The sequence below is a fragment of the Haliotis rufescens genome, unplaced genomic scaffold (genome assembly GCF_023055435.1).
Source record: "Haliotis rufescens isolate VD_foot unplaced genomic scaffold, xgHalRufe1.0.p SCAF_9, whole genome shotgun sequence".
Classification (NCBI taxonomy): Eukaryota; Metazoa; Mollusca; class Gastropoda; order Lepetellida; family Haliotidae; genus Haliotis; species Haliotis rufescens.
The window spans coordinates 30719651-30746055 of NW_025964383.1; the positions used below are offsets into that span (position 1 = coordinate 30719651).

The window sequence follows — 26405 nt, forward strand, 5'->3', positions numbered from 1 at the left end:
TTAAATATTTAATATGACAAGTTACCAATTACCACGAAAATGGTACAATGTGATGTATGAAAAAATCATGGATCTAAAAACCAACTTATGATGTGTAACTTAAAGTTACTTGTACCGTGGACGGCCTCTCTTCGTATACAATGCAATACATGTACTATGGACCTGTGGCCCTCCAGTCTTGATATTAAATAGACTTTGACCCTCGTATGAAGATGACACGCAATAGGGTTTCTTTCCTGTGTGACACTTGTTTCAAAATCTTAGTATTCAGTTTAACCCTGTCCAGAATTGTGCATATTGAAACAATTATATGTGATTCATTTTAATTCTGGTTCGTCTAGTCATTTGAACATACTTTAACATACGGCACACATCAACACAAGGAAAATCTTGAAATATGTGACATATCATCACACAGATAGCCGAGACATCAGTTATAAAATTACACGTGACCAAACATATGGTGAAAAGGGCAGATCAAGGTGCCGGAAACTACTTGGATGTACAAATGTATGAAAACAGAACATTAATTACAAACTAATACAAGACATTCATTTCTCTAATTGGCCGTCTTTCTGTTCCCTCTACAGTACATGTAAAACGTGTATAAATGTACAAGTTCTATTGTTATATCACAATGACAACTGGCATGTGATACACATAGAAACACACATAGTTAATATTTGATTTCAATATAGATAACATGGAAATCAAGTATAAGTGTATGATGCAAATGCATATACACTAAACAGCTTGGTGGGAGTTCATGTTGTTATCAACTGTGTCGCCACACAGATTAGAGTGTCTCTCCATGTATCTGGTTTACCAAAGTGCATGTATCAGTGATAACACCATCGACACGGCAGTATTAATCAAACCACAATATAGAAGTACAGACACATGTAGATGTATAGATTGATAGACACAATGCAAGTTGATAATCAAACATTGTTGTCAAAAAGAGTATTTGCGGACAACATTATCAAGGCGGGAATATCCCGGTCTGGTGTTAATTTATCAAACATTACCCGCAATTCATTCACAGCATACGAGAATATTTTGCAAATAGGCAGAAATATCATCTTTGAGTATTATATTTAAGTAAACAGAAATATCACCTACAAGTGCAGTAGGCCAGTAGGAGGGCATTTCTCCGTGTAGTTGACAGTAGGCGATTTTCATCATTTAGAGCAACTTTCTGTTTTATCACTTTGTGTTTATGCAACGTCTTTATTTTTCATTTAATCAGTTGTCAACCACTTCTGCGTATGCGATGCTGAACGTCTGCGTATTGCCTTAATGAGCTTTCATTGCATTCACTTGTATATTTGTGGTTATTCTGTGAGAGTATATACATAATCAACCATAAATAAAAGAGGAGTTTTATCTCCAACAAAGAAAGTCAAACAAGGTCAGAAAATAACTTAGATAGCCAATTTTAAGGTTATCGTGACTTTCAAACAGTGGATTTTATCCGTTTAACATTCCATATGTTGGTTGCTACGAGTATTAAGTGCCCAAGAATGTGTATTATTTATCGCCCACTTGTTGGGTTTGAAATTGTTTCGCCGTTTGGTCGAAGAGACACTTTCCGAAATAACAATAAAACATTTGTTTCATTGGTCTTTTGGTTTATCGATTAATTCACCTATATCTAAAATCTCTTCAACTTCGTCACAGTCCATCATATTGGATATGACATGTGCTCCAACAACGATCACGTGAGCATGTATGAATAACAATTGCATGTAGGGGGATTTTTGTGTTATTTTTGTATTATATACTGAACCGCAATAGAAACGTCCCCCAAGTAACATTGCATAAAAAGTTGTCATTTATATATCTGGGTAAATTTTGTCAAAATTTCTAAAATGTAACATTACCTTGTCCCGAAAAATGTAATTTGATGATAAAAAAACAAAGCAGATGACAAAAAAAGAAACGATCGCCAAACGCATAACAGCAACGGCCATGGTAACCCGATGCACGTGAGTTCCGTGCAAATTGAAATGCGTTCTCTCATTTCTTGCCTAATAAAAATCCACCAAGAGCTGATAACATTCATTCCTTATTGAATTGCTACCACATACCAATATTGACAAGAAATCAGCGACACCAAGCCCACGGACGATTGCAAGCTGGACAAACCGCCCGGCAAGTAGCATTTCAAGTCCACGTAAGGACCACATACAGGCTCCAGCAACGGTACCAGACCACCAACACTGCAGATGACCGACCACGTAGTGGAAGACCAAGGGTCACCACACGACGTCAGGATTGTCAGATTGTGCAACAACATCTTCAAGATCGCTTTGTTACTGCTGCGGAAACTGCTCGACAGACCATGGTGACACACCAACGGCACATTAGCGTGGACACCGTGCGTCGACGATTGACGAGCAGACAAATCCACTGTCACAGGCCACACCGAAGACCCATTCTGACACCACGTCATCGTCGGGACCGTCTTCAGTGGGCAACACAGCACCAGCATTGGCGCCACCAGTTGGGAAGAGTCCTGTTCTCAGACGAGAGCCGTTACTGTATCTTAACAGCAGAGTCTAGCGACGCCGTGGGGGACTTTATTTGGATGCTTGTGTTGTTGAGAGAGACTCGTGGGATGGTCCGAGCATCATGGTGTTGGCTGGGATTGGTCTTGCACAGAGGGTTGGCCCTGTGGTCTCCCAGAACATCGGTCCAAGGAGAAGCAATGGTGTCACAGCAGCTCGGTACGTTGATCAAGTCTTGAGGCCACACGCCATACCTAATTTGGTACGTCGCCGCAGCCATGATAACGCCCGTGCTCACACAGCATTGATCAGGAGCACCTCGGGGCGAGATTCAAACACGGCTGAATGACGTCCGACCAAGGCCGACAACTGCAGCTGAACTGTGTCAGGCGTTCCTTAGAGTGTGGGCTCAAGTGCCTATGGCCTTCATCAACCGCCTCATCCATTCCATGTATCGACGTTGCACGGCAGTCATCAATGCACATGGCGGACACACGAGAGAAACATTTACCCAGAGATTAGTGGTGTTTCACTTTAAGAACATTTGACACTTTAATTTCAACCTTGATGGTCAGTTTTGCCAAGTTTCATCTTTTTAATATGTCTCAAAGTATGTTTACAGTGTTTGGACAAATAAGGTTTCTCATATATCTATCCATGGTGACGTTTCTTTTGCGGTTCAGTATATTAATATATGTTGCGTTTAAGAGAAGCGTTAGCGTCGTATAGAAACATAGCGTATGTTTAGGTCACAACAGTTCAATAAGTTTTCATTTCGAATATTTTCATCGTTTTTTCTATAAACTATTTGTTACATATGACTTTTCCACTTATACTTCTATTTACACCTCGTATGGTATCTGAAATAATGGCCTCGACCTCGGCATTAGATGTGATAGTTTATCACAGCTTATGCCTTAGTCACCGTTCTTTATTTCAACCTTGCACCAGCAGGCGGGAATATTTTTTGGAAGTGCAGTTGACGTGAAAGACGGCAATATCATGTTTAAGTTTAGTTGACCAGTGGGCAGGAATACGAGGGTATTTCTTAAAAAGACAGATATATCACCTACAAGTGTAGTTAATATGTAAGCAGAAATATGGCCCAACAGTGTAGTAGGTCAGTGGACAGAAATATCACCTACAAGTGTAGTTTATATGTAAGCAGAAATATGGCCCAACAGTGTAGTAGGCCAGTGGACAGTAATATCACCTACAAGTGTAGTTTATATGTAAGCAGAAATATGGCCCAACAGTGTAGTAGGCCAGTGGACAGTAATATCACCTACAAGTGTAGTTTATATGTAAGCAGAAATATGGCCCAACAGTGTAGTAGGCCAGTGGACAGTAATATCACCTACAAGTGTAGTTTATATGTAAGCAGAAATATGGCCCAACAGTGTAGTAGGCCAGTGGACAGTAATATCACCTACAAGTGTAGTTTATATGTAAGCAGAAATATGGCCCAACAGTGTAGTAGGCCAGTGGACAGTAATATCACCTACAAGTGTAGTTTATATGTAAGCAGAAATATGGCCCAACAGTGTAGTAGGCCAGTGGACAGTAATATCACCTACAAGTGTAGTTTATATGTAAGCAGAAATATGGCCCAACAGTGTAGTAGGCCAGTGGACAGTAATATCACCTACAAGTGTAGTTTATATGTAAGCAGAAATATGGCCCAACAGTGCAGTAGGCCAGTGGACAGTAATATCACTTACAAGTGTAGTTTATATGTAAGCAGAAATATGGCCCAACAGTGTAGTAGGCCAGTGGACAGTAATATCACCTACAAGTGTAGTTTATATGTAAGCAGAACTATGGCCCAACAGTGTAGTAGGCCAGTGGACAGTAATATCACCTACAAGTGTAGTTTATATGTAAGCAGAACTATGGCCCAACAGTGTAGTAGGCCAGTGGACAGTAATATCACCTACAAGTGTAGTTTATATGTAAGCAGAAATATGGCCCAACAGTGTAGTAGGCCAGTGGACAGTAATATCACCTACAAGTGTAGTTTATATGTAAGCAGAAATATGGCCCAACAGTGCAGTAGGCCAGTGGACAGTAATATCACCTACAAGTGTAGTTTATATGTAAGCAGAAATATGGCCCAACAGTGTAGTAGGCCAGTGGACAGTAATATCACCTACAAGTGTAGTTTATATGTAAGCAGAACTATGGCCCAACAGTGTAGTAGGCCAGTGGACAGTAATATCACCTACAAGTGTAGTTTATATGTAAGCAGAAATATGGCCCAACAGTGTAGTAGGCCAGTGGACAGTAATATCACCTACAAGTGTAGTTTATATGTAAGCAGAACTATGGCCCAACAGTGTAGTAGGCCAGTGGACAGTAATATCACCTACAAGTGTAGTTTATATGTAAGCAGAACTTCCTCGTGGGAGCCGGTTGTGTTCCCCTCCTTGCTTGTCTGTTTCTTTATGCATATGACTCGGAATCTCTGCTTGGATTGACAAATCAAAACAAGGGAATTTGACAAAGAAGTTTAACTTATAAACTTAATAAACTTCAGATATTGATGGGGGCGGTGGGGTAGCCTTGTTGTTAATGCGTTCGCTCCACATGCCAAAGACTCGGGTTCGATTCCCGACATGGGTACAATGTGTGAAGCCAATTTCTGGTTTTCCCCGCCCTGACATTCCTGGATTATTGCAAAGAGCGGCGTTATACCATACTCATTCACTCACTCATAACAAAGACAAAAAGCAGAGTGCTTAAATGTGCGCTCATAAACAAAACACTACATTAATCAATTGTTGTAGTGCGGTCTATACTATGCAGTCAACATAATATTTATATCAGTGTTTTTTCAGAGGGTGGGAAACTCAAGATTAATCTTGTGTCATGTGTGCCCTTTGGACGATATTGTTACTGAGATATCACACATGTCTAACAGTTCAGTCTGCTCCTCTTCACGTTGTGACACACGCAGCAACGTGACTGATGTTTTCCCGCTAGCTGCATTCCAGCTTTATCATCATTGTCTACTTCAGATAAATAGACAGACCGTCAGTAATTAACAGGCCCAGCATATATGTTCTCTTATGCATATCATGTCATCAGCTGACAAATTGTCACAACTGGAACAAGACAAAAAGTGAGCTGGGATCACTTATACCCCCGACTTCGACTCACAACATATTTCTAAGTTCATAACATGAAAAACAACAGACAATCCACTTATCGAAATCAAACTACATCTCTCCTATTCACAGCAAAAAAAATGCAGTTTCCGGTATCCGGATACCTGCCGGATACCACCGGACACTTACCCAAAACGCGTCCGGGTATCCGGTGGCAGATACCTTGCCGGATACCAGATCTGTGGTATCCGGCATGGACACCTCACCGGAAAGTATGTCACCTGGAATCCGGGTATCCGGCACCGGATACCTCACCGGATACCTCAATCTGGGTGTCCAGGGATCCGGCACCGGATACCTCATTCTGAGTTTCCAAAAACATGTCACAATTTGGGGGGTGCATTTTGTTCAATTAAGTGTGAAACACCTAAAAATATATTGAAAACTAACCATGAAAATTGAACATTGCTGAAGGTATCCGGCAGGTATCCGGCAGGTATCCGGATGCAAATTTTCAAGATGTCTTATTTCTGGTAAATAATGTTAGCCTGGGCATAGCAGATAGCTGTAGTAATATTCTGTGCTATTTTAGTTGTAAATATCCCCTTGAAGTTGAGATCTATGGGCATGTACTTTTGGTGAAAACATTTTTCAAGTTCATATATATTTCAATTTAGATGTTCAGCGTATTAAATGAAAAGCATTCAGTCCTGGTATGATGGTATCCTTACATATCATCTTCATATTCCCAGTTTGTTTTAGCCTAGTGGTTGAAGCATTCGATTCACCACATCGGTACATTGCTTGGTGTCACCCATCATGATATTGTTTGAATTTTGCTCATAAAGTGGCATAACACCATACTCACTCTGACAAAAAAATGAAAGTCATTGGCTATGTACTCACTTGGGCCTTTGTTCCTGGTGAGATTAAAAGTTTATTTTGGAACTGTATCAATACTTGTTACATCTTGACAGACGAGTTTCATTGAAGTTCGAAACAGAATATCATTAACCCAAATGGGTGCATAAGACTAATGGCATCCACAGAAAACACCTAATAAAGTACTGGTACATAAAAATATCAATGTAACTTTTCTACTGACATGGAACTAAAAACTTCGTTCAGTGAGCTGTATTAATTGTAGGAAAACATTCAGGGCATTAGTATATTTGATATTTGTTAGCACCTATGTTATGAATGATCAATATCATATTTCTTTAAAGAAGCAAAACAAAAAAATTGTTAAGATAAAAAATCATATTTATTGATTTTATGACATTTCATTGGTTCAGTAACCAGAGGTGTTTGCAAGAACATTCAAAAACAGAAACAGATGCTTCAATGCCATTTTCTAAATAAACAAATTAGTCAAATCTCAGAAGAATTTCAAGGTAGAAGAATATCTAAAGTCAATTATGTTTGTGCAGTAAACCACAAAAGTCATTCAGATTTGTATAGTCAGCGTCAGTGTACACCACATAAACAGTCTCACTGCTGTGGTATTGATTCCTTTAGACTTGATTAATGTCGTAATAAAACAACCTACAGAATCACACTGATGTGGCATTATTCATTCAGAATCATCACTTTCTGAGGTGAACCTGTTAGTTGTTCTGGGGAGGATTATTCATCATCCGGAGAGTCCTTTGTATGACTTGTCTGATCTGGTGTCATTGTGAAATCCAGGTGCCTGAAACAATTTATAACATCTTTAAAAGCTTGTTATTAAAAATATAAGAAACACACATATATTGACAAAGGGTAAAAATTTGGTTTCTCAATGAGTAAGGTAATGACAATTTATCAAGCAACTGTTAACCAAACCATGTTAACCAATGTAAAAAAGCCATAGCAAACAGTAAATTGTACAGAAAATACAAAATTGTAATTGATCTTCTGAAAACAATTCCTGTAGTGCCATAAGGCAGGCTCACCTGAATTTTTCTCAAATGTTTGCATTACATCAAAACATAAGGAAAGGTAAACAAGGCAATGCAAATTGCATAAAATAGGTTCTTATACATAAAAACAGAACTAAAGTATTTGACGTAATAAGCGCCTCGCTCTAATAAGCGCCCATGGGAATATTTGCTAATATATTGGCTAGTGAACAATCCCAATTAGGACCCTTTCCAATTAATCAATGTATACAAGACTTATTTATTTGCGTATAATACACACTTGTGTGTGATATGCATTATCATATTTTTATCATTTATCCTATCTTTAATTCAGATTAACAATAACGGCAAAAACTGCCAAAAATATTGGTCAAGTGTAATCATAATTTAAGTAGTTCTATTTGGTTTTGGAACTTTTCAAGGGTAATTGTAAATCATTTGATTGTTATAAAGTTACACAGTATTGCATCTATCGTCTGTTTCTAAATACAGTGGAACCTATCTTTGACTTGTGTGACATAATTGAATCATACCCCAAGTTCATTATGCATTGTTATGCATCTGCACAGAGTGGTCAAAGTCCTTGTCACACACATAGTTTGCTACAAGGCAGAATCCAATAAGTACAGTTGAGACATCAGGCTGTATCCAGACAAACTGTCTGATAATCTCAAGTATGGTCTTGGTCGCATCAAGGGATGTAGCTAATCCTAAATAAACATTAAACAAGTGACATAATCTCTTCTACAGAACACTTGATCAAAGCCTGCCCCACCTTTGATGTTTATCATCTCGTTACGCTCACAACAGCTCATTAGCAAGATGAGCTCAATGTCAACTCATGGTGGATTAGGGATTAACAGGGCAGTTAGTGTCAGGTGGGTATTATCACTTGCAATTGTCTGTTAATTACTTAATTGAGTAGTGACGGCTTAATTAGTTTCCAACCACACTGACTGTTATGCTACTTATCAAGTCAGTTTACTGGTAACATGTGTCTGTGGACCAAGGAAATGTATCATGCCAGATACTTAAAAAGTTCTACTCATAAGTAATAAAATAATGACAGTTTTGATATGCAATTCTCCCTACAAAGACATTTAACATTTGATATACATAAACTGTCTGTTGAAACTATGATGATGCTAATATACAAGTCGCACTAAACAACCTATTCATATACTGGTACCTAGCCAAACAAACATAATTTTTTTTATGTGTATGCACATGCTTGTACACATATACCTCTACTGGCATATCACACATACAAACAATCATTAGATGGATGTAATCGTTCAAAAATATTTTACATACAAAAACAAGTGAACAGATTCTGTAATAGCATGGTTAATATTGGGAGATGTTTTAGCATTTCCATTTTCACAGAATCGAAGGCATATCCTTTCATGACTCAGATCAGCTTGTAGTGATTTAAATTCACATAAAACTGATTCATGTCAAATGACCTATCCCGCATGTGTGGGACCTGTTATAAAAATACCATTCATTACTTATTTGTGTGTCCAAATTATGCTATTATTAGAAATAATAGGTATTATTATACAGCATGGATATGATATAAGAAAGCTTTATATGGAATTGTTGAAAATTATGTACAGGAAAACATTGAAATAAATCAATCAATACGTGCATTTATCTCAGAATCTGGTAGATTTAATCAATATGGACTTCTCCTTCATTATCTACTTATAATCAGATGATTACATTATTGCTCAACTGATAGTTTGCAATAGTATAGAATTAGTATTTTATTAATACTTATTTTGTATTTCAGCATCATTTAGATAAGCCATCGGCTTGTTTGCAAATCCAGTTCACTATAAAAAAAATATATGTTTCAAACACATGTAGTAGAACATATTGCAATAGTTAAGACCCGAAAAGAAGTTATGTGTAGGATCTTCAAAATGGTATCCACAAGAGCAGGTTGTAGAATCATGTTGGTGTTTGTTTTTTAACTCTGTACTCAGCCATATTCCAGCTATATGAAGGCGGTCTGTAAATAATCAAGTCTGGACCAGTCTATCCAGTGATTGACATCATGAGCATCGATCCACACAATTGGGATACAATGACATGGATCAACCAAGTCAGGGAGCCTGATCACCCGATCCATTAAGTTATCTCTCACAACTAGCATAGGTTGATCATGTTGATGGGGACTAACTTCAACCTGGAATCCCCACGTGAGTAAGTATGCGGCTGTTAGCTTTGTTTGATGTTTAACGCCACACTCAGCAATATCGCAGCTATGTGGCAGGAATCAAACCTGGGTCTTCAGCACGAAGAGTGAACGCTTCAACCGCTAGGCTACCCCACCACCAAAAATTCCCCCATGATAAAGTTGTCATCATGGTTATTGTTCAACTAGTTCAAGTGAAAATGTTCATACCCTTAAAATGTCTTTTCTTCCACTTCACGATGATCTCTGATGCAAAACTTCCCTGTAATTAAAGCTGTTCTTGATTCTTCACATCTGGAAAAATATGTTGAGGCTATTAATCATTCTCACAGAGTACAGGGAGTATATGAAATAAGACAGTGAGTCACATTAGTATACAAATTATCCAGTTAAAGTAAACATATTTCTACATTATATACATAAGCAAATACTAACATATGATAGACAGGCTACTTGTCATATAAAAATATAATTATACATTTACTTACATGTTGGCTATAAAAGTTAATGTGTCACATGTGACAGGCTTACATGTGGTAAATTACTTTAATACGTGATCATTGTAATATTCACATATTCCTTACCTTAATGTGTCACTTCAGCTGCCAGCATGACCTCAGCTGCAATCTCAATATTTGGCAAGTTTTGACGAAATGACCGATCGTGTTCAGTGTATAAGCTGGGCCTCGTCTCTAATATAACTTGGCGCAAGTTGACGACGCGCATAGAGAGCCGGGAACCAGCTTATGTCGTGTTAACCTGGTTCCCGGCTCCCTATGCGCGTCGTCAACTTGCGCCAAACAATAATGTGATATTAGAGACGGGGCCCAGCTTAGTGTTAACCCGGAACAAGCCATTTTACCCATATTCCCCTACGGTCCAGGGCGCCATTTTAGAACATGGATGTAAACAAACCTCGTGTATCGATATACACTGTGATTCTTGATTACGATAAGCTTACCTCGTGTATCGATACATTGTTCTCATTCACCTCCACCACGGAAATGCCGGCCGAAGTTCCTCTCAGCCATCCACAACGCGGAAGTCAACAGTATTTGGAAAGGCGATTGGCATTGCCAGGTACGTAGCAGGGCTTCGAGGCCTTATGATTTCTGTGCAGAGATCTTATGGAACGGATTGATGTAGATATTTTCCTGCTCTACATACTTTACCGTAAACGCCAAGGGTCCTTTTTTTAGTATTATGGTCAACTGTTTGTTAGCATAAGAGGCGTAATGGATTTGTGGTCAAAACAAGATGATCCAAATTAGATCCGCTTTTTTTATAGATAATGAAGAAAAGTACCAAGATCTAGGAACGATTATTAACTCTTAACTTTCGTGGGATGCTAATACAGATTATAATTTACAATAATGGCCACCAAAGACTTTATTTTTTTTACGCTTAGGATATTGTTATAATTACACTGTTATGTCCTTGTTTTGTATAAGCTTCATAACTTAATCATTCAATATTTCATGGAATGACTCTGACCTTGGCGAGGATCTTTTTTGCAACAAGTGATTCCTTATGTAAAGTGTATGTTGAATGACCCTGACTTTGTTGTCAAATAATTGTTTGACAGTTGTTAAATATGGGTTTATGTTTTATCTCTGAATGTTTGGGATGAAATATTTTAATAAGGACAGTTCTAAGTTGGAAACTCAACTGGGGCCTTTTCAATTGAATTCAATGTACAGCATGTACAGTTTGGACATTTCTCTAATGTGAATGCTACTTATGTTTGCAGAATGTCTGGATGAATGAATGAGTCGGTCATCTGCACAGCATCAATGGAAAAAGGGAAGCAATGAGGAACAAGAGAAGAGTAGCAGTGAGTGGTAAATATTTGAAATTATTCTGTTTGGTTCATCATGTTCATGTAGCTATTCTGCAAATATTTCTTCAGTTTGCTTGTTCTTTATCACCTGTTGGCATGGATGGCCTAATTATCAAAGGCACTACAACTTGCTGTGCATAGTTGCATCTCTTGGGCTTGACAGAAACCGATGGTCGTGGGTTTGAATCGAGGGTAGCATCATACACTTGCTTGTGGGTTTCATCAAAGTGGTAAACATGTAAGACCTGCATCACTTCAGGCTTTCTTCCCACATCAAGCTTACATGCCGTGATATAACTGGAATACTGTTCAAAGATGCGTTAAACCCAATTCACTCATTTAACACCACATCCAGCAATAGTTCGGCTAAATGACAAGGATTATAAATTAATCAAATCTCAAATCTCAACTAGACAAACCAGAGATTAATGTTATGAGCTCGATCCAGACGCACCGATGATGACTGTTATGGACAACATCCCATGTAATTGGGTACGATTACGAGCTTTCAATGAGCCCACTTGCTACCTCATCTATTACTTTGGCTTGTATGGCAAGCATAGGTTGCTAGGAACATTTTTAAGAGATGTCAGTTAATGATTGTTTCAACTCATCAGCATGGAACAATATATATCTCAAATGTTTGGTATATAACAAAACTCAAAGATGATAAATTAAGTGAATTTGCTGCCTTTTATCTGTAAGTACATGTTGCAACAATTCTTTTCTTTTGCTACAATCTTTATACATAATTTTGCAGAAACTGAAGTCCAGCTTGAGATACCCGGATGACAGGTTGACAGTCTGGAAGGACCCTTCCAGATATCCGAAGTGATTGGCAGACAGCGATGAGGAGAGTCCTGTTATTTCAATGGGAGCCTACCGAGAAGTTATATGCCAATTGACACTGGGACACACTCACAAAGGGTGATCAGGCAAATGTGAGAAGACCAACCAATGCCAAGTCGGAGTGGGATCCTTCAAGGACGTTGAAGAAATTATTGTCTTTGGCCATGTGGTAATCACTTGAAAGGAATGATGTTTGCGACTGCTTGTCTATAAATGTGGACCCAAACACCAAATAAAATGTTCACAATTCTACTAACACAATGCAAAAGGGATAGAGCCCATCTGGCCTCCCCTCATCCTGGTTCCTGTTTTTCCATGGCAATATAGAAGGAAAAGGATGTTTGAGGGCAAGTAACTCTGAACTGGTGAGCATGGTCTGCTGATGCTTTCAAGTGAACAGTTATCCCGCTCTGTTATGAGTATTGAAGAATAGGAGGAAAGTGCATACATTATATGAACGCTGTTCAATGTGTGATATATGCATATAAATAAAAGAAATTGATAATTTGTTTGTTGTTTGTTTCTTTAGCCAGCTGTGTAAATGGGGATTTTCCAATATTTTGCCTCAGTTTGATAGCCACAGTTATCGTATAAAACCATGCATTGCTTGGACATCTTTGGAATAACACATTGATCTGCTATGTCAAAGGTCAATGTCACAGCCAGACAAAAAAATTGTTAATGGCCAAACTCTTCCTTAGGGCAGGGATAGAAGTTGGCAACAGGTCATACACTTACTTTTTATCCCCCGGCATATAATACGGGGGATATAGTGATCAGCCTGCCTGTCCGTCTGTCCGTCCGTAATCATTTCCTTTTCCGGGGCAGGATTCCCAAACCATTCAGTGTATTTGATCAAAACTTGGCAACTCTTATCAGGCACATACTGAAGTGGTGCCTTTTGATATTTTGGGATTTTTCTAATTTTTATTTTTTTAAATTTTTATGGAATGAAGTTGGACATAGACTCAATTGGGGATGGGGTTCGTTTCCGGGGCAGAATTCGAAAACCATTCAGTGTATTTGATCGAAACTTGGCAAAGCTATCATGCACATACTGAAGTGGTGCCTTTCAAATTTTGGGATTTTTCTAATTTTTTTTTTTTTTTTTTTTAATGGGATCAAGTTGGACCTATACTCAATTGGGGATGAGGTTCATTTCTGGGGCAGAATTCGAAAAACATTCAATGTATTTGATCGAAACTTGGCATTCATATGGATGCGACCATGGTGGATCTTTTGTGGGTAAACAATGTATGCTTCTTAAAGAACATTCAACTGTTGACTCATTACATACAGAAATGCACTAGTGGTTACTTTACAGACAGCTGCCGGGGGGATATGCCATCTTTCTGATGACTCTTGTTCTCTAATGTGCCTTTTCCCGCAGAAGTCTTAATAACTCTTATACACATAGTTGTATATCATTGTCATATGTTTGTCAATATTACACTGAATGAAGCACTTTACAATTGTTTTTGAAATAGTCGCAACTGATATTGAAGGTCAAATTAGCTTTCAATGTCTTTCAGTAAAAATGTTCACAGTAACTGAGGAACAGCTCTCTGTAGTGTGATGAAATCTGGTACATGTCACTCTCAGAGTGAGGCATATTGTGTTTCAAACTTAAATGAAGCTGGTATGCTCATAACAAGTACTTGTACCTTTACAAATAATCATATTATCATCTCACTAGGACCAAAGGCCCAAGTGAGCACACAGTCGATGAGTTTATACTTTCACTCAGAATAATCTGGAAGTCTGAACATGAAATTAAAGGATATCATCATACATGTATTAGAACTGATGTTTGTTCATTAAACAGCTTAACATCTAAAAAGAATTATAGATGAAATTGAAAAAAATTGTCTTCTCCAAAAGTACATGCCCATAGATCTCAACTTTAAGGGGATATTTACAACTAAAATGACACAGAATATTACTACAGCTATCTGATATGCCCAGGCTAACATTATTTACCAGAAATAAGACATCTCGAAAATTTGCATCCGGATACCTGCCGGATACCTGCCGGATACCTTCAGCAATGTTCAATTTTCATGGTTAGTTTCCAATATATATTTAGGTGTTTCACACTTAATTGAACAAAATGCACCCCCCAAATTGTGACATGTTTTTGGAAACTCAGAATGAGGTATCCGGTGCCGGATTCTTGGTATCCGGTGCGGATCCTTGGACACCCAGATTGAGGTATCCGGTGAGGTATCCGGTGCCGGATACCCGGATTCCAGGTGGCATACTTTCAGGTGAGGTGTCCATGCCGGATACCACGGATCTGGTATCCGGCAAGGTATCTGCCACCGGATACCCGGACGCGTTTTGGGTAAGTGTCCGGTGGTATCCGGCAGGTATCCGGATACCGGAAACTGCATTTTTTTTGCTGTGATTGGTATAGAAATTGTACATCTTAATTGTAAAAGAATCCATTGTTATCAAGTTATAGGTCGCACAAATGTGAAATTAAAATTATGCTAAGTAAAATATGAAAAATAGCTGTATTTCTTCCGAAAATCCATATAATGAAAACAAAATTCGCACTGCACCTCTTCTATTAGTATTCACAACTTAATTCACATCATATTGTTTCAGAAAAGACACATATCAAAATCAAACTTTGTGTCTTGTAACTTTTCTATTGGTATGGAAACAGTTCACACATTTTAAAAGAATCCATGAAGTAGTTTTCTAGCAATAGATCACACTAATGTTAAAGTAAAAATATGAAAAATACCTTTATTTGTTTAGATAATCCAAATATTGAAATCAAACTTCGCACTGCACCTCTCCTATAAAAAAAAGAGTTCACTAAATTTGAAAAGAATCTAAGTAGTAGATTTCAAGTTAAAGGTCACACAAAAAGTCTTTAAGGTCGGGGGTATAATAAACAACATCATGTTAGAATATACTACCACTTGTGATACGAGTACAGTGGTTATGGGCGGAAGAAGTCAGGAGATTTTTTGTCCTTTCTCCACCTCAGAGGGCGGTCAAATACTTTCGTCCAATGGTTGTTGGTCATTTGGATTACGTGTAATACAATCATATCCCGATAAGTTAGTCAAACCAATACAACTTGTACAATTGTGGCGCTCAAGCTGCTGCATGTGCCTCGACTTTTACTCAGACAAATGAACGCCAGAGGGGAGGAAAGAATTTAGACGGATTTACGTTTTTTCTCATCAATTCATATTGTGTTACTTCTATCATGGGATAACATTTATACTAAGTTATCTTATAATAATTAGATCTACATCAAGTGCTTTTATGAGTTATCATGATGTAATATTTATACATCATTTCATATAATTGTAGTTTTAGCAAGTAATAATTATCATTAGGTAAAATGCATATATAAAATATCAGTAGTTTCAGTTAAAGCTTTTTTTAGATGGTTGCTAGCCTAAGGTAATGGGAGCGCGTCTTCTAGACATGCTATTCAATAAGACAAGAGTTACGTCTACATAGTTTAATTGATTTGAAGCTTTTAGATAAATGCTAGCCTAAGGTATCAAGATCCTATCTCCCAGACAAAGGATATTTATTTAAGTATATCTGTCATCACCTACCGGGGTATATTAGAATAACATTACTTCAATTAAGACTCATTAAGGATTAGCCCCCATACAAGCTCGTCTATAGTGCATTGAGGATTAGCCCCCATACCAGCTCATCTATAGGGCATTAAGGATTAGCCCCCACACAAGCTCATCTATAGCGACACCCTAATCTCTTTCAAAGCATCCAGTAAATATGTCAACAAGATTAGTGCCAGTCCAACAGGATAAACAGGATTTAGTATTCCCCTCTGTCTAGCCATCCATTTAGCTTAGGACACAACCTATCGTGTATCAACCAATCACATTCCATTTTATTGTTTAAATCTTTGTTAAATACATACTGTAGGCAGGTTTTAGGCAGAGAAGGGGTTTGACTCTCTTACCAAGCAGACCTCTCTCCCACAGCCCAGAGTGTGTACCGACTCTCTGTGGCACCTCAGTTATTATCTAAGTATATTGTAAATTGTTAATTGTTCTTGTAAATAAAATTGTGATTAGTCTCCTGTGACTCCGGCTCTTTGCTGACTAATTCCCCAAGAAAACCAGCACGTCATTTGGAAGGTATTGTTCACCCAGAACAGTTCCATGATACTTCATTGAAATTGGAATTTCAGTTTTTGTGGTTGAACTGTTGGCTGTTGTATTATCTGAATCGACATGTTGAAATACAAATGGAAGGCATTCATTGATGATATACAATGTTTCAAACTATCACATTATGAACAATTGATGAGGGTCGTGCACATGGAAATACTGCACAATCATATCACTATTTATGTTCAACAAATATTTTCTGTTTTTTTATGTGTAGTTAAAACCTTGAATATGCTGTGTCATAAATTATTTCATATGATAATTTATTCTCACTGTATTACATTTACGTAATTAATACTGAGCAGATTTAAAACGCAAGGACATTATGAGATTGATTTGAGTAGGAGTAGAAATGTAATCATACTCATTAGTTGCTCGTGCTGTTACTAATGGAGATTGAGGCTTTTTGCGCATCCACTTTTCTCTTAGTGGTGTCACACTTGACCTCCGATAGCACAGCGTCTGATTTGTAGCCTGTCCTAGATTTGACATGATCTGTCTCTATTCCCTCATCGAAGAGGGTGATGTTTACAGTGGTAACATAAAATACACACCAAAACAATGCCACTTATCGTGGTACCATGATATAAAATCTAGCATAAATTCGTGACAACCTTATGATATATTATAAAGAAACAACGCTTTCATCAATATCAAAATTATAGCTTCAAAAACCTAAGACGGAATATTTCGTATTTTGGTATATTATGCTAAGTTATGATATCAGTATATGATCATCCTTTATTTTGAAGGAATCTTTAGTTCAATCATAATTTGGAATTCATCTAGATGTATCAATAATCCTTGCCTTTCGTCAGAGGTTAGTGTACATGATTGGCATTCGTACTTTTGTGAACCTATGTTTCAAAGCGTACAAAACCTAAGCAATGAGAACCGAAGCTGATGTGAGGTAAGTGGGAGGCGATGGAATGAACCAAAATGGGGTAATGTAATTTAATGTTTCAAACAAAGAAACATCTCATTAATATACTGTCTGCATAATGATTATGTATTCAGTTGTACGTTGTTTTATGTTAATGTTTGTGTTTTGTCACTCTCTACCACAATACAGAACAATTGGTCCTGTATTGTCGTGACCTAGCTGAAACTAAAAGTGAGAAGCGCCCAGAATTCGGTGTCAGGCTCAGCTGCAGTTATCGTATAAGACCCATCAATAGCGGTCCTCAACTGTATTTAAGTTTCTATCCCATGATATGGTCAAGTAGTACAGATACCAGCATGTTTCCAAAATGTTACATTGAAACAATAAAAGAAGTTGAAATCAATGTGAGCGTATGTTTTATTTCGCTTGTGCTCCTAAATCCCTGTGTGTAGGTTTTTCATGACGAGGGGAAAAACAATCCTGGTTTTTCATCATGAAAAGGCCCAACTGTCGCTTACATGATATTCTTCAAAATCATCTAAAGCTTGCAAGCTTGCAGTCTGATTTCCCGGCGACGAACCTACATCAAGGGAATACTGTAGTCAATCACAGATTTCTACAAACCCCGAAACAAGCATATGCACGTGTTGCACGAGCATTACCTTATTTTATAAAACGGTTGTAGGCATTGCGTATAAAGAGAAACAAGTCATTCGCGCCGACTTTGTACACCGATGTGCAATCGTGAACCCGAGGACTTGGCCGAGCTCCAAGACACATAGAGGGCACGTTACAACACTTTATCGTCTCGCCTTTGGTCTCACAACCTTATCTAAATAACGTAATGTCACTCCTCCTGTGTATTCCTTCTCTATTTTACGCAGAATATCTTTCCAATATTTTCCAAACAAAGATGCACATTGTTTTTTACTTACCGAAACAAAGGCCTGTTATTTCTTGTCCATCATTGGTAAGTAGCTAATATCTGCATAGACAGCATGTTAACCACGGTGTAAGTAGTGTGGATTAATTCATAATAACATATTAGACACTAGGTACTGGTCACTTGACACAAACGAATATATCATATGTTAACAAAACGTCGTTTGTCAAAGTCCAACCGCTATGCAAGTATACAAGTGGAATACGTATCGCAACACCCACATATGGTTATGCTCATTGGTACTTTGGTATTGATACATTTATGATCTCTGTTTTGAGGGTAATATTGACCTTTTCTGCACACCCTATATATAATGTCCTGGCCTACACCTTTGAGGATCACAGGACTGCAGCATGAGTAATCCGTGCCACATTACGTGGTACAACGTTAAACAGCAATTGATGTCTGTGTTGATAATTCACGATGGTGACTCCTCAAATGACACTAATTATTGGAATTCGGAATGCCGGTATGTGACGCTGTGCTGATGAGATTGTCTACGTCAAGAGACGCTGCACTGGCCTGCCAGGAATTCAGATCTTCATCAAATTGATAATGTTTGGGATATTATCGGTCGCAAAGTGCAACAGCAGAATCCCCATGTGCAAAATCTTGACGAATTGGACCACACCCTGCACTAGGAATGGGGCAGATTACCTCGGCGTCATATTCAACGTCTCGTACAGTCAGTGTGGAGGAGGGTTCGTGTTGTTATCCTGAGCAGCGAGGGTTAACCCGATATTGACACTGTGTACTGGATTGGGCGTCAGAACCATGATTGTAACAGGACTTGTAAATGTCACACGGCCATACAAATGATAATGCGTCTTTTTTCTGACCTGTATTGCTCTTTAATTAAATGTATGGGGATAACTTTGCTGAGTTCGTGTTTATCTTTCATTTCCATATCTCCATGAAGTTTAATTTATGCAGATGGTGCATTAAGTTGACGCATGAATTCGCACATTTTATAGTGAAGTAACAAAGTAATACTATGAAAATGTGGGACGTTATTTCCAGGTGTACATGTTGCCCAAAACGTTGATAACGCTAACCTTCTTTGCCTGCTTGCGGGGCACCCAGACGACAGCTAGACTGCTAGTCTGGTTAGACTTTTGACAGTGAGGTATTCACCGTATGAGGCACAGGTATTGCTTAAGCTAGATATGGAGGTACGGTTGATCTGAACAACAAGCACCTTGTGTTTGAGATGCGACTTCGGGAAATTCGAGTATGGAATTACAGAAGACGAAGAACTAACGGTGGAAGAGGATACATTCACTTTTTCGCCAACACCTCGTATCGCCACCATTTGATAGTGATTCATAAACACGTGCTTATGACACAGTCGGAATAGTACAATGGTTATGTTATGAAAAGGGCTTTGTCGCTTTCAGTTAGATCAAGTATGGCTTCCTCTCATAGCCATGAGCACCCTAATATATACAGTATTAAGCGCATTGCTAAAACAATTTGCTGTGCAGGTAAAACCTTCCTCGTGGACACAGAAATGTAACTCAGTGTCTATATGTCTCAAGTAAATCCTATAACTGTAGCGTGGAATCTCAGATTCGCCCTTATTATGATTCTTAATTACGGTGCTATGCCCGTGCTTGGGGGTTTCATCAGAGGGGAAAAAATTATCACTACAGGCCTAATCTCACATTGCAATGCTTGAAATACTGTTCAAAGGCCTTAAACTCATCTCCAGTACATTAATATAAGGGTCTATAAAGAAGGCGCGTTTGTCATCACCCAGAAGTATGAACTTTAATGCATAACAAACAAGTAATTATCATACTCGCATGTTAGAAAATCGTCGTTTGTCAAAGTCCGCTTGACATGCGGATATTCTCATTACAAACACAACCAAAAAGTATCCCTGTTAATCAAAGCGTGACATTGGAACAACGCAACAGTTTGACCAATTGTCTCAATGTCACGATTTGAAAAATGTTTCTGGTTTTTACCCAAGGGTGTCAATCAAACAATGCAATATTGCAAATAAAAAATCGTTATAAGTGAAATAATCTGCTCATGCGTAGAATGGCCTCTTGAAGTACCAATAGGAATAAGGGTTGCTTTTCCCAGAATGAAAAACTAATATTTGTTTCTTTACACGTTATTCAATATATCATTATTGTCCGTGTCCTTTTCATTACAACTGGAAACTCTTTCTACTTCATTTGATTTTGTCCTTCCAAAACTGTTTCGAATCAATGAGGGGGCATGGTAGACCCCATCGTCTTAATAAGCCGCAGTTCTTTGCGCACGGTTGCGTCCTCTAGGCGTGACACAAAAGTATGATCGTGTGTTCGAATCCCAGCTTCACTTTGGACTTTCATCCCACATCAGGTTGACATGTTGTAAATAACTGAAATGATGTTCAAACTTACATTAAACCAAATTTGTCAAAGATTTACAAATGACATTGGTCTGGTTAACAACACGGTTGCATAGGTTGGAGGACAGCCACGTACTTTCGTACATTTTGTGATCAAGGCGTCTCTTCCCATGTCACGTAGGTACGATATATTGTCCTGTGGGCTCTATTCTTTTCATTACTATTGCATTTCTTGTCATTGTAGGCCCGGCTCACAATTATCAGCTTGGTGATAAGATGTCTATGCATTTACTGGCTGTGTATCACATGATGTGTTGACCTGGTTCAATGTATAAAAAGTCAGTATCACGTTACCCATGGCGCAGGTTGACAGACACCTCCGTGCAGTGCCACACGTGTTGCCCCTCATTACGACAACAGTGAATTCGTCTCGCAATTTGTGAAATGTAACCATGGGCTTCCATATGTCATGATACTATGCGATTATTGTGGAGATGAAATACTCCAAGACACTCAACGTGTTTCTGTGTATCACAGTGATGTGGACGCGCGATACGTGGCACAACATGATTGTATACCAGTTGGCTTTGAATGTGTCACTGTGTGTGTCAAAGGTGACAACATAACATAGGGTATCTATGCATTTATTGGCTGTGTATCACGTGATGATTTGACTGGGTGACGGTGCGTGTATATAAATCAATTTTGCATGACTTCCGTGCAGTGCCTCGATATGAGCTTATATTAACAGTAAGTTCGTCTCCCTCTCTCAATTTGTGAAATGTAGCCAGGGATGCCCATGTGTCATGATACTATGTGACTATTGTGGAGATGAAATTCCCCTAGAATCACAACATGTAATTGTGTATCACAAGGATGTGGACGTGCGCTACGTGACACAGCAGGACTGTATACCAGTGGGCTATGATTGTGTCACTGTATGTGTCAAACGTAACAAAATCATCTATCTCAATAAGGGGAGCTTATTACCAAAAGGCTTTGAATGTGTAACTGTTTCTGTCAGAGATCGGGTCATACAGTATGCAAGGAGAGAAAACTTAATACCGGAGGGTTTTGAAAAAGTCACTGTGTACACCTGGAATGCGGACATAAGATATGCAAGAAAAGGGGACATCCCACCAACAGGGTTTTATCATGTTTCTGTCTATGCAAAGAATGAGGAAATAAAGTATGAGAGAGAAGGTCGTCACATCCCAGTAGGTTATGAAGAAGTGGCCGTCTATGTCAAAACCGAAGACATACTATATACAAGGCAAGGAGAGCTGGAACCGACAGGGTCTGAACCCGCAGACGTTTATGTGAAAGACAAGGACGTAACACAGGCAGAGTGTCTACAAGTGAAAGAAGTATTTCACACAGAGTGTCTGGAGTGAGTATTGCATTTCAACATTGTATATGCACAATGTGCAATGACGTGTTAGTAGTTGCTGTGTTTTCTCAAGGTTTGGTTAATTTTTTGGTCACGCGGTTTGGCAGCCATATTGGATTCACGGTTTTCACAGTGTTTTGGGTGTACAAGTCTTCAAATCCTTACTCCTTTGAAACTACTGAATTAAATGTTTCCGAACTTGACTTGTCTCCATAGATAGCACATCAAAACCTGTTAACCGCTTTGTGATATCTTTTTGCGTTGGGCCCATATTTGATTTCGACTTTGATAATTTGTTTTCTCATAAATTTTACTATAAAGATCATATCCTGTAAGGTTCTTCACAGAAAGTATTGAACGTGTGCATAAAGTCTTGGTGCCTCATGTACCCCATCATTTGTTCTTGGTTGCATGTTAAAAGTAACCCCGCTTGGCAGTTATATTTGATGTTTTGTTTAGTACTGTCCAGTACAAATACTGAAAGAAGCGCCTCATGTGTATACGATTAACCCCCGTTTACTGGCTATCCAGACACCCATGAGCAAAACCCAGTCTTGTCTCTTTTTTTTTAGTATTGTGCATACAACCCTTGAAGATGAGGGTTAGAATTTGTCTTCAGCAGCCCATGCTTGTCTTAAGATGAGACTGTGCTTGTCGTAAGAGGTGACCAACTAGGTTGATGCATGTCTTCGTTTCCCAATTGCCAATTGCTGCAGTGACTTACTTTTGATAGCGTTGGTACAAGAAACACTTTTCAGGATTCGGACATGGTCGAGGTCTTGCGCTACCCAAGCCGCGAAGATGGTGCTCCTGGCTCTGGTGTGCCCATCTCAACTCAACCCCAGTTGGAGCCTATCCCAAGCGGGGCTGGGGTTTCCGTCTGCGCCGTGCACTACACAAGCCGAGTCGGCTAGCCCGTCTCAAATCGAGGTGGTGCTCCTAACTCACGCGCGCCCGTCTCAAACCCAAGCCGAGTCGACAAGCCCTCATATTAGTAGCGCGTGGGGTTCCCGTCTTTGGCAGCTTTTGAGTGTCCACTCATTCGCTCAGCACTAGTGGTATTAAAACTATCGTTTTTTGTGTCGTCTACGGCCACACCATTGTGAAACACCGCTTCTCATCCGCTCAGTTGCCCGATAATGTTCAAATTGTGTAGACAGTTGAGTTCCAGATACCACAAAAAGTTCATGTCAGAAACAAGTAATCTTATAAAACATATCTTGCCCTATTTCTCCGCAAACGGTCATGAATTTGATTTTATTTCGCAGTGGCAATGTCTCACAAAGGGTGCCTATCTTTTGGCGGTGGTCTTGGTGCAAGCAAACCAATTGAGGATTCGACCATGGTCGAAGTCTGCAACGGTTTGCATTCCGCCACACGTCAGTTTGGTAGCAGCCCCTTCGTTTTGATGGCATTGGTACAAGCAAACCGTTTGAGGATTCGAATATGGACGAATACTTTTGAGTATGTTTGTGCGTGTGTGTTACTTGGAACCCAAAATTGTTATTTGCGTCTATATTTTATTTGCATTCATTCTGAGAATTGTGTCACTTCAGGAAACATATTCCAAGGCGTAATGAGGCAGCTCGTAAGTTCCTAATTGTCTCTCCAAGATCCAATGTCCTGGCAACTGGCATCCATGTCAAGTATCTATTTGGGGTAGGGAAGGCAAAACAAGATAATTCAAAAAAGAAAAAGGAGAAGAGAGATTGTAAAGCAGCGGAGTTACTGAGAAAAGTATCAGCTCTGCGCAACTCAAAATCTGGATATATACTGATTCATTTTGTTGGTCTCGCACCTGGAGATTCTTTCACTGGCGCATTTGATGAGTTTGCTGACCCAAAACTTCACAATTTGATTCAAGATGGAAAACAGTTCTGTGATGTTTACAGGAAAGCGACATTAAACAGTCATTGTGCTTGTAGGGATTTTGGCGACTTCCTTGTTCTCTATGTAGGAGCTGCTTCTACTGTGACAACTTCTAGATTCAATACCAAGACAACATTTGATGACTGCATTATTGACATTCCTGCAGAAACGCTCAGGACATTTGTTAGAGAAAGGAAAACCTTCAAAGAAACATTCCATACAATTCCTTGTGTGACTCATGCAGATGATCTTCTGAATGTTCGTGAAAACAGATCACTTCAATTGAAAAGTAACCTTGAACAAAAGGAAGGGGATCAAGCATTGGCAGAGTATATTATCAAGAATCTCAAACTTGCAGAATACATAAGCGCATTTACTAAAACTGAATGTGGTGGTTCTTATCTCTATGGTGTCCATGAGGAAAATTGTTTTCTGGAGGGATATGGTTATGAAACTAAAGTAATCCGCATCCAGCCTGTTGTTCTGAGGGACAGAACTGCATTCAAGGACACGTTAGAGGATAACATTGAGAATACTGTTCTCGTCTGTGACTATGATGGAAACGAAGTATCTGTCAAAGATGAGATTATATTCCAAGTTCACTTTATTCCTTGCACACCAGCAGAGGAAGAAGTTTATCTGAGAGAAAACTGTGAATCTGTAAATCACGGACATGGTGATGTAGATCAAGTAGTTGTTCATGTTTCAGTCAGACCAGTGAGCGGGATAGTGTTCTATGACAAACAAGGACCACTTGCATATCGATATGACAAACAATTCAAATTGATCACACGGATTAATATCAAGGATTGGGTACGTGCTCTCACAAAACGATCGGAAACACCGGAGTGAACTGATATATAACAAACAACGTTAAGTTGCCAGTGTCACCTAAATCAAATTCATATCTTTTGTGGATTCCTTTTGAGTTACCAACTCTGTTTCCAGTTTGGAAAATCATCTTTGCTTCATGTTGTTTAACCTAAATCATAATTAATATTGATCGTTATATTTACATATCGTTATATTTAAACCGGAATTATTATTTGACACACAAATAGTTGTACCTAAAGAAATGTATATGGCGTGTTTGTGACGACCGTCACATTTCGTCGGCCAGAACCAGAATGTCCCATCTTTACTTTTAAAAGATTTGAGCAAATCGCATTTCAAAGTTTGAAGTACTATATGAAGTAACTTAACCAACAATAAGTATTTTTTTCACTTAAAACAGACAAATACCGATTCTTTGATATGCTGTTAAAGACAATTAACCTCCTTCTTCTTGTTTGAAGATAACTGTTATTTTTGGTAATAATGCCGCAAATATTGGTCATTTGTTTAAGATTCATACTGTTCTATCGTCATTTTTATTCCATTAATCATCATAACAGATCAAACTTGCCTCTCCTTGTGTACAATACGAATTGCTCGTGTTTTAACTATAAGGAAGTTGTTATCCAATTACAATTTGATTCACCAGAGTAAATTTACAAACAATTTCTTCTTTTACAGATTACTGCAGAAAATGATATTTTTATTCTATACACTAAACTGCTGCAAGAGAGCACAAATATTTTAAAAGTTAAACATAACTTATGGCAGGCAAATTGAGAAAAAATCATAATCGGAGACTTCAAATGGGTCATATATCGACTTCTGCGAATGCTTAGATAAAATTTGTTTCGTCAGGGTCGTGTAGTCGAACTCAATGGAGATTTCTTATAATTATCGATATATTTTTGTCGCTTTTATAAATTTGTATTTGACATGTATCAAGTTATGCGACTTTTTCCAAATCTGGTAATTATGGTTCATATTTGGAGTAGTAAAAAAGTGTTTAAATGTTAGGTTTAAGTTGTTATGTATCCCGACTTATATTGCCCAAAGCAATGTTATTTGCTTATGAAGATTTCGTTGGGTTACATGCATGTGATGTACTATGTGATGTAAGGTTTAGGTTTAATTTCAATCCGGGGATATTTCAAACTTTATGATCAAGCATAGATTAGAAAATTTAGGAAAGATAAACATTTTGGGAAAATGAATCAACACAGATGGGAAATATTAATTGAATGATAGCTATGGAATATTATTCAGGAAACATTAATATTTGGGAACTTACAATGAGCCTCTGCATGCTCAGTGAGTGAGTGTGTTGCCACTTTGAACATAATTTCAATAATATCGTGGCATATACGCTTCATGTGAGGAAGGTTTTAGTGAAACCCGCGTGAACTACTATAGTGCTGACGCAACCAGAAATAGAATAAGGGCTAATCATGGATTCGGACCCACGATAACAAATTGTAGGCACGCATAAGAGTCACAACGTTGCACAGACTCGTGTAACTTTCAAAAGTAATAAAGGAAGTGATTTTTTAATGTGTA

The 26405-nt window shown here is 38.5% G+C and overlaps 2 protein-coding genes across 2 annotated transcripts in view; both read left to right on the forward strand.

Annotated features, from left to right (window-relative positions):
- The window catches only part of LOC124118569, a 132965-nt gene that overhangs the window by 89466 nt on the left and 17094 nt on the right, over window positions 1-26405 (forward strand). The window lies entirely within an intron of this gene.
- LOC125377397 lies at window positions 21456-24881 on the forward strand. Its single transcript, XM_048390502.1, has 2 exons — window positions 21456-22145; window positions 23702-24881. The coding sequence occupies exons 1-2, from the start codon at window positions 21562-21564 to the stop codon at window positions 24864-24866; spliced, it is 1749 nt and encodes a 582-aa protein (XP_048246459.1). The 5' UTR covers window positions 21456-21561; the 3' UTR covers window positions 24867-24881.

Coding starts and splice junctions, on each gene's coding strand:
- LOC125377397 (XM_048390502.1), top strand. CDS start 21,562: ATGATACTATGTGACTATTGTGGAGATGAAATTCCCCTAGAATCACAA. Junction 22,146..23,701: donor TTTCACACAGAGTGTCTGGA/GTGAGTATTGCA, acceptor GTGTCACTTCAG/GAAACATATTCCAAGGCGTA.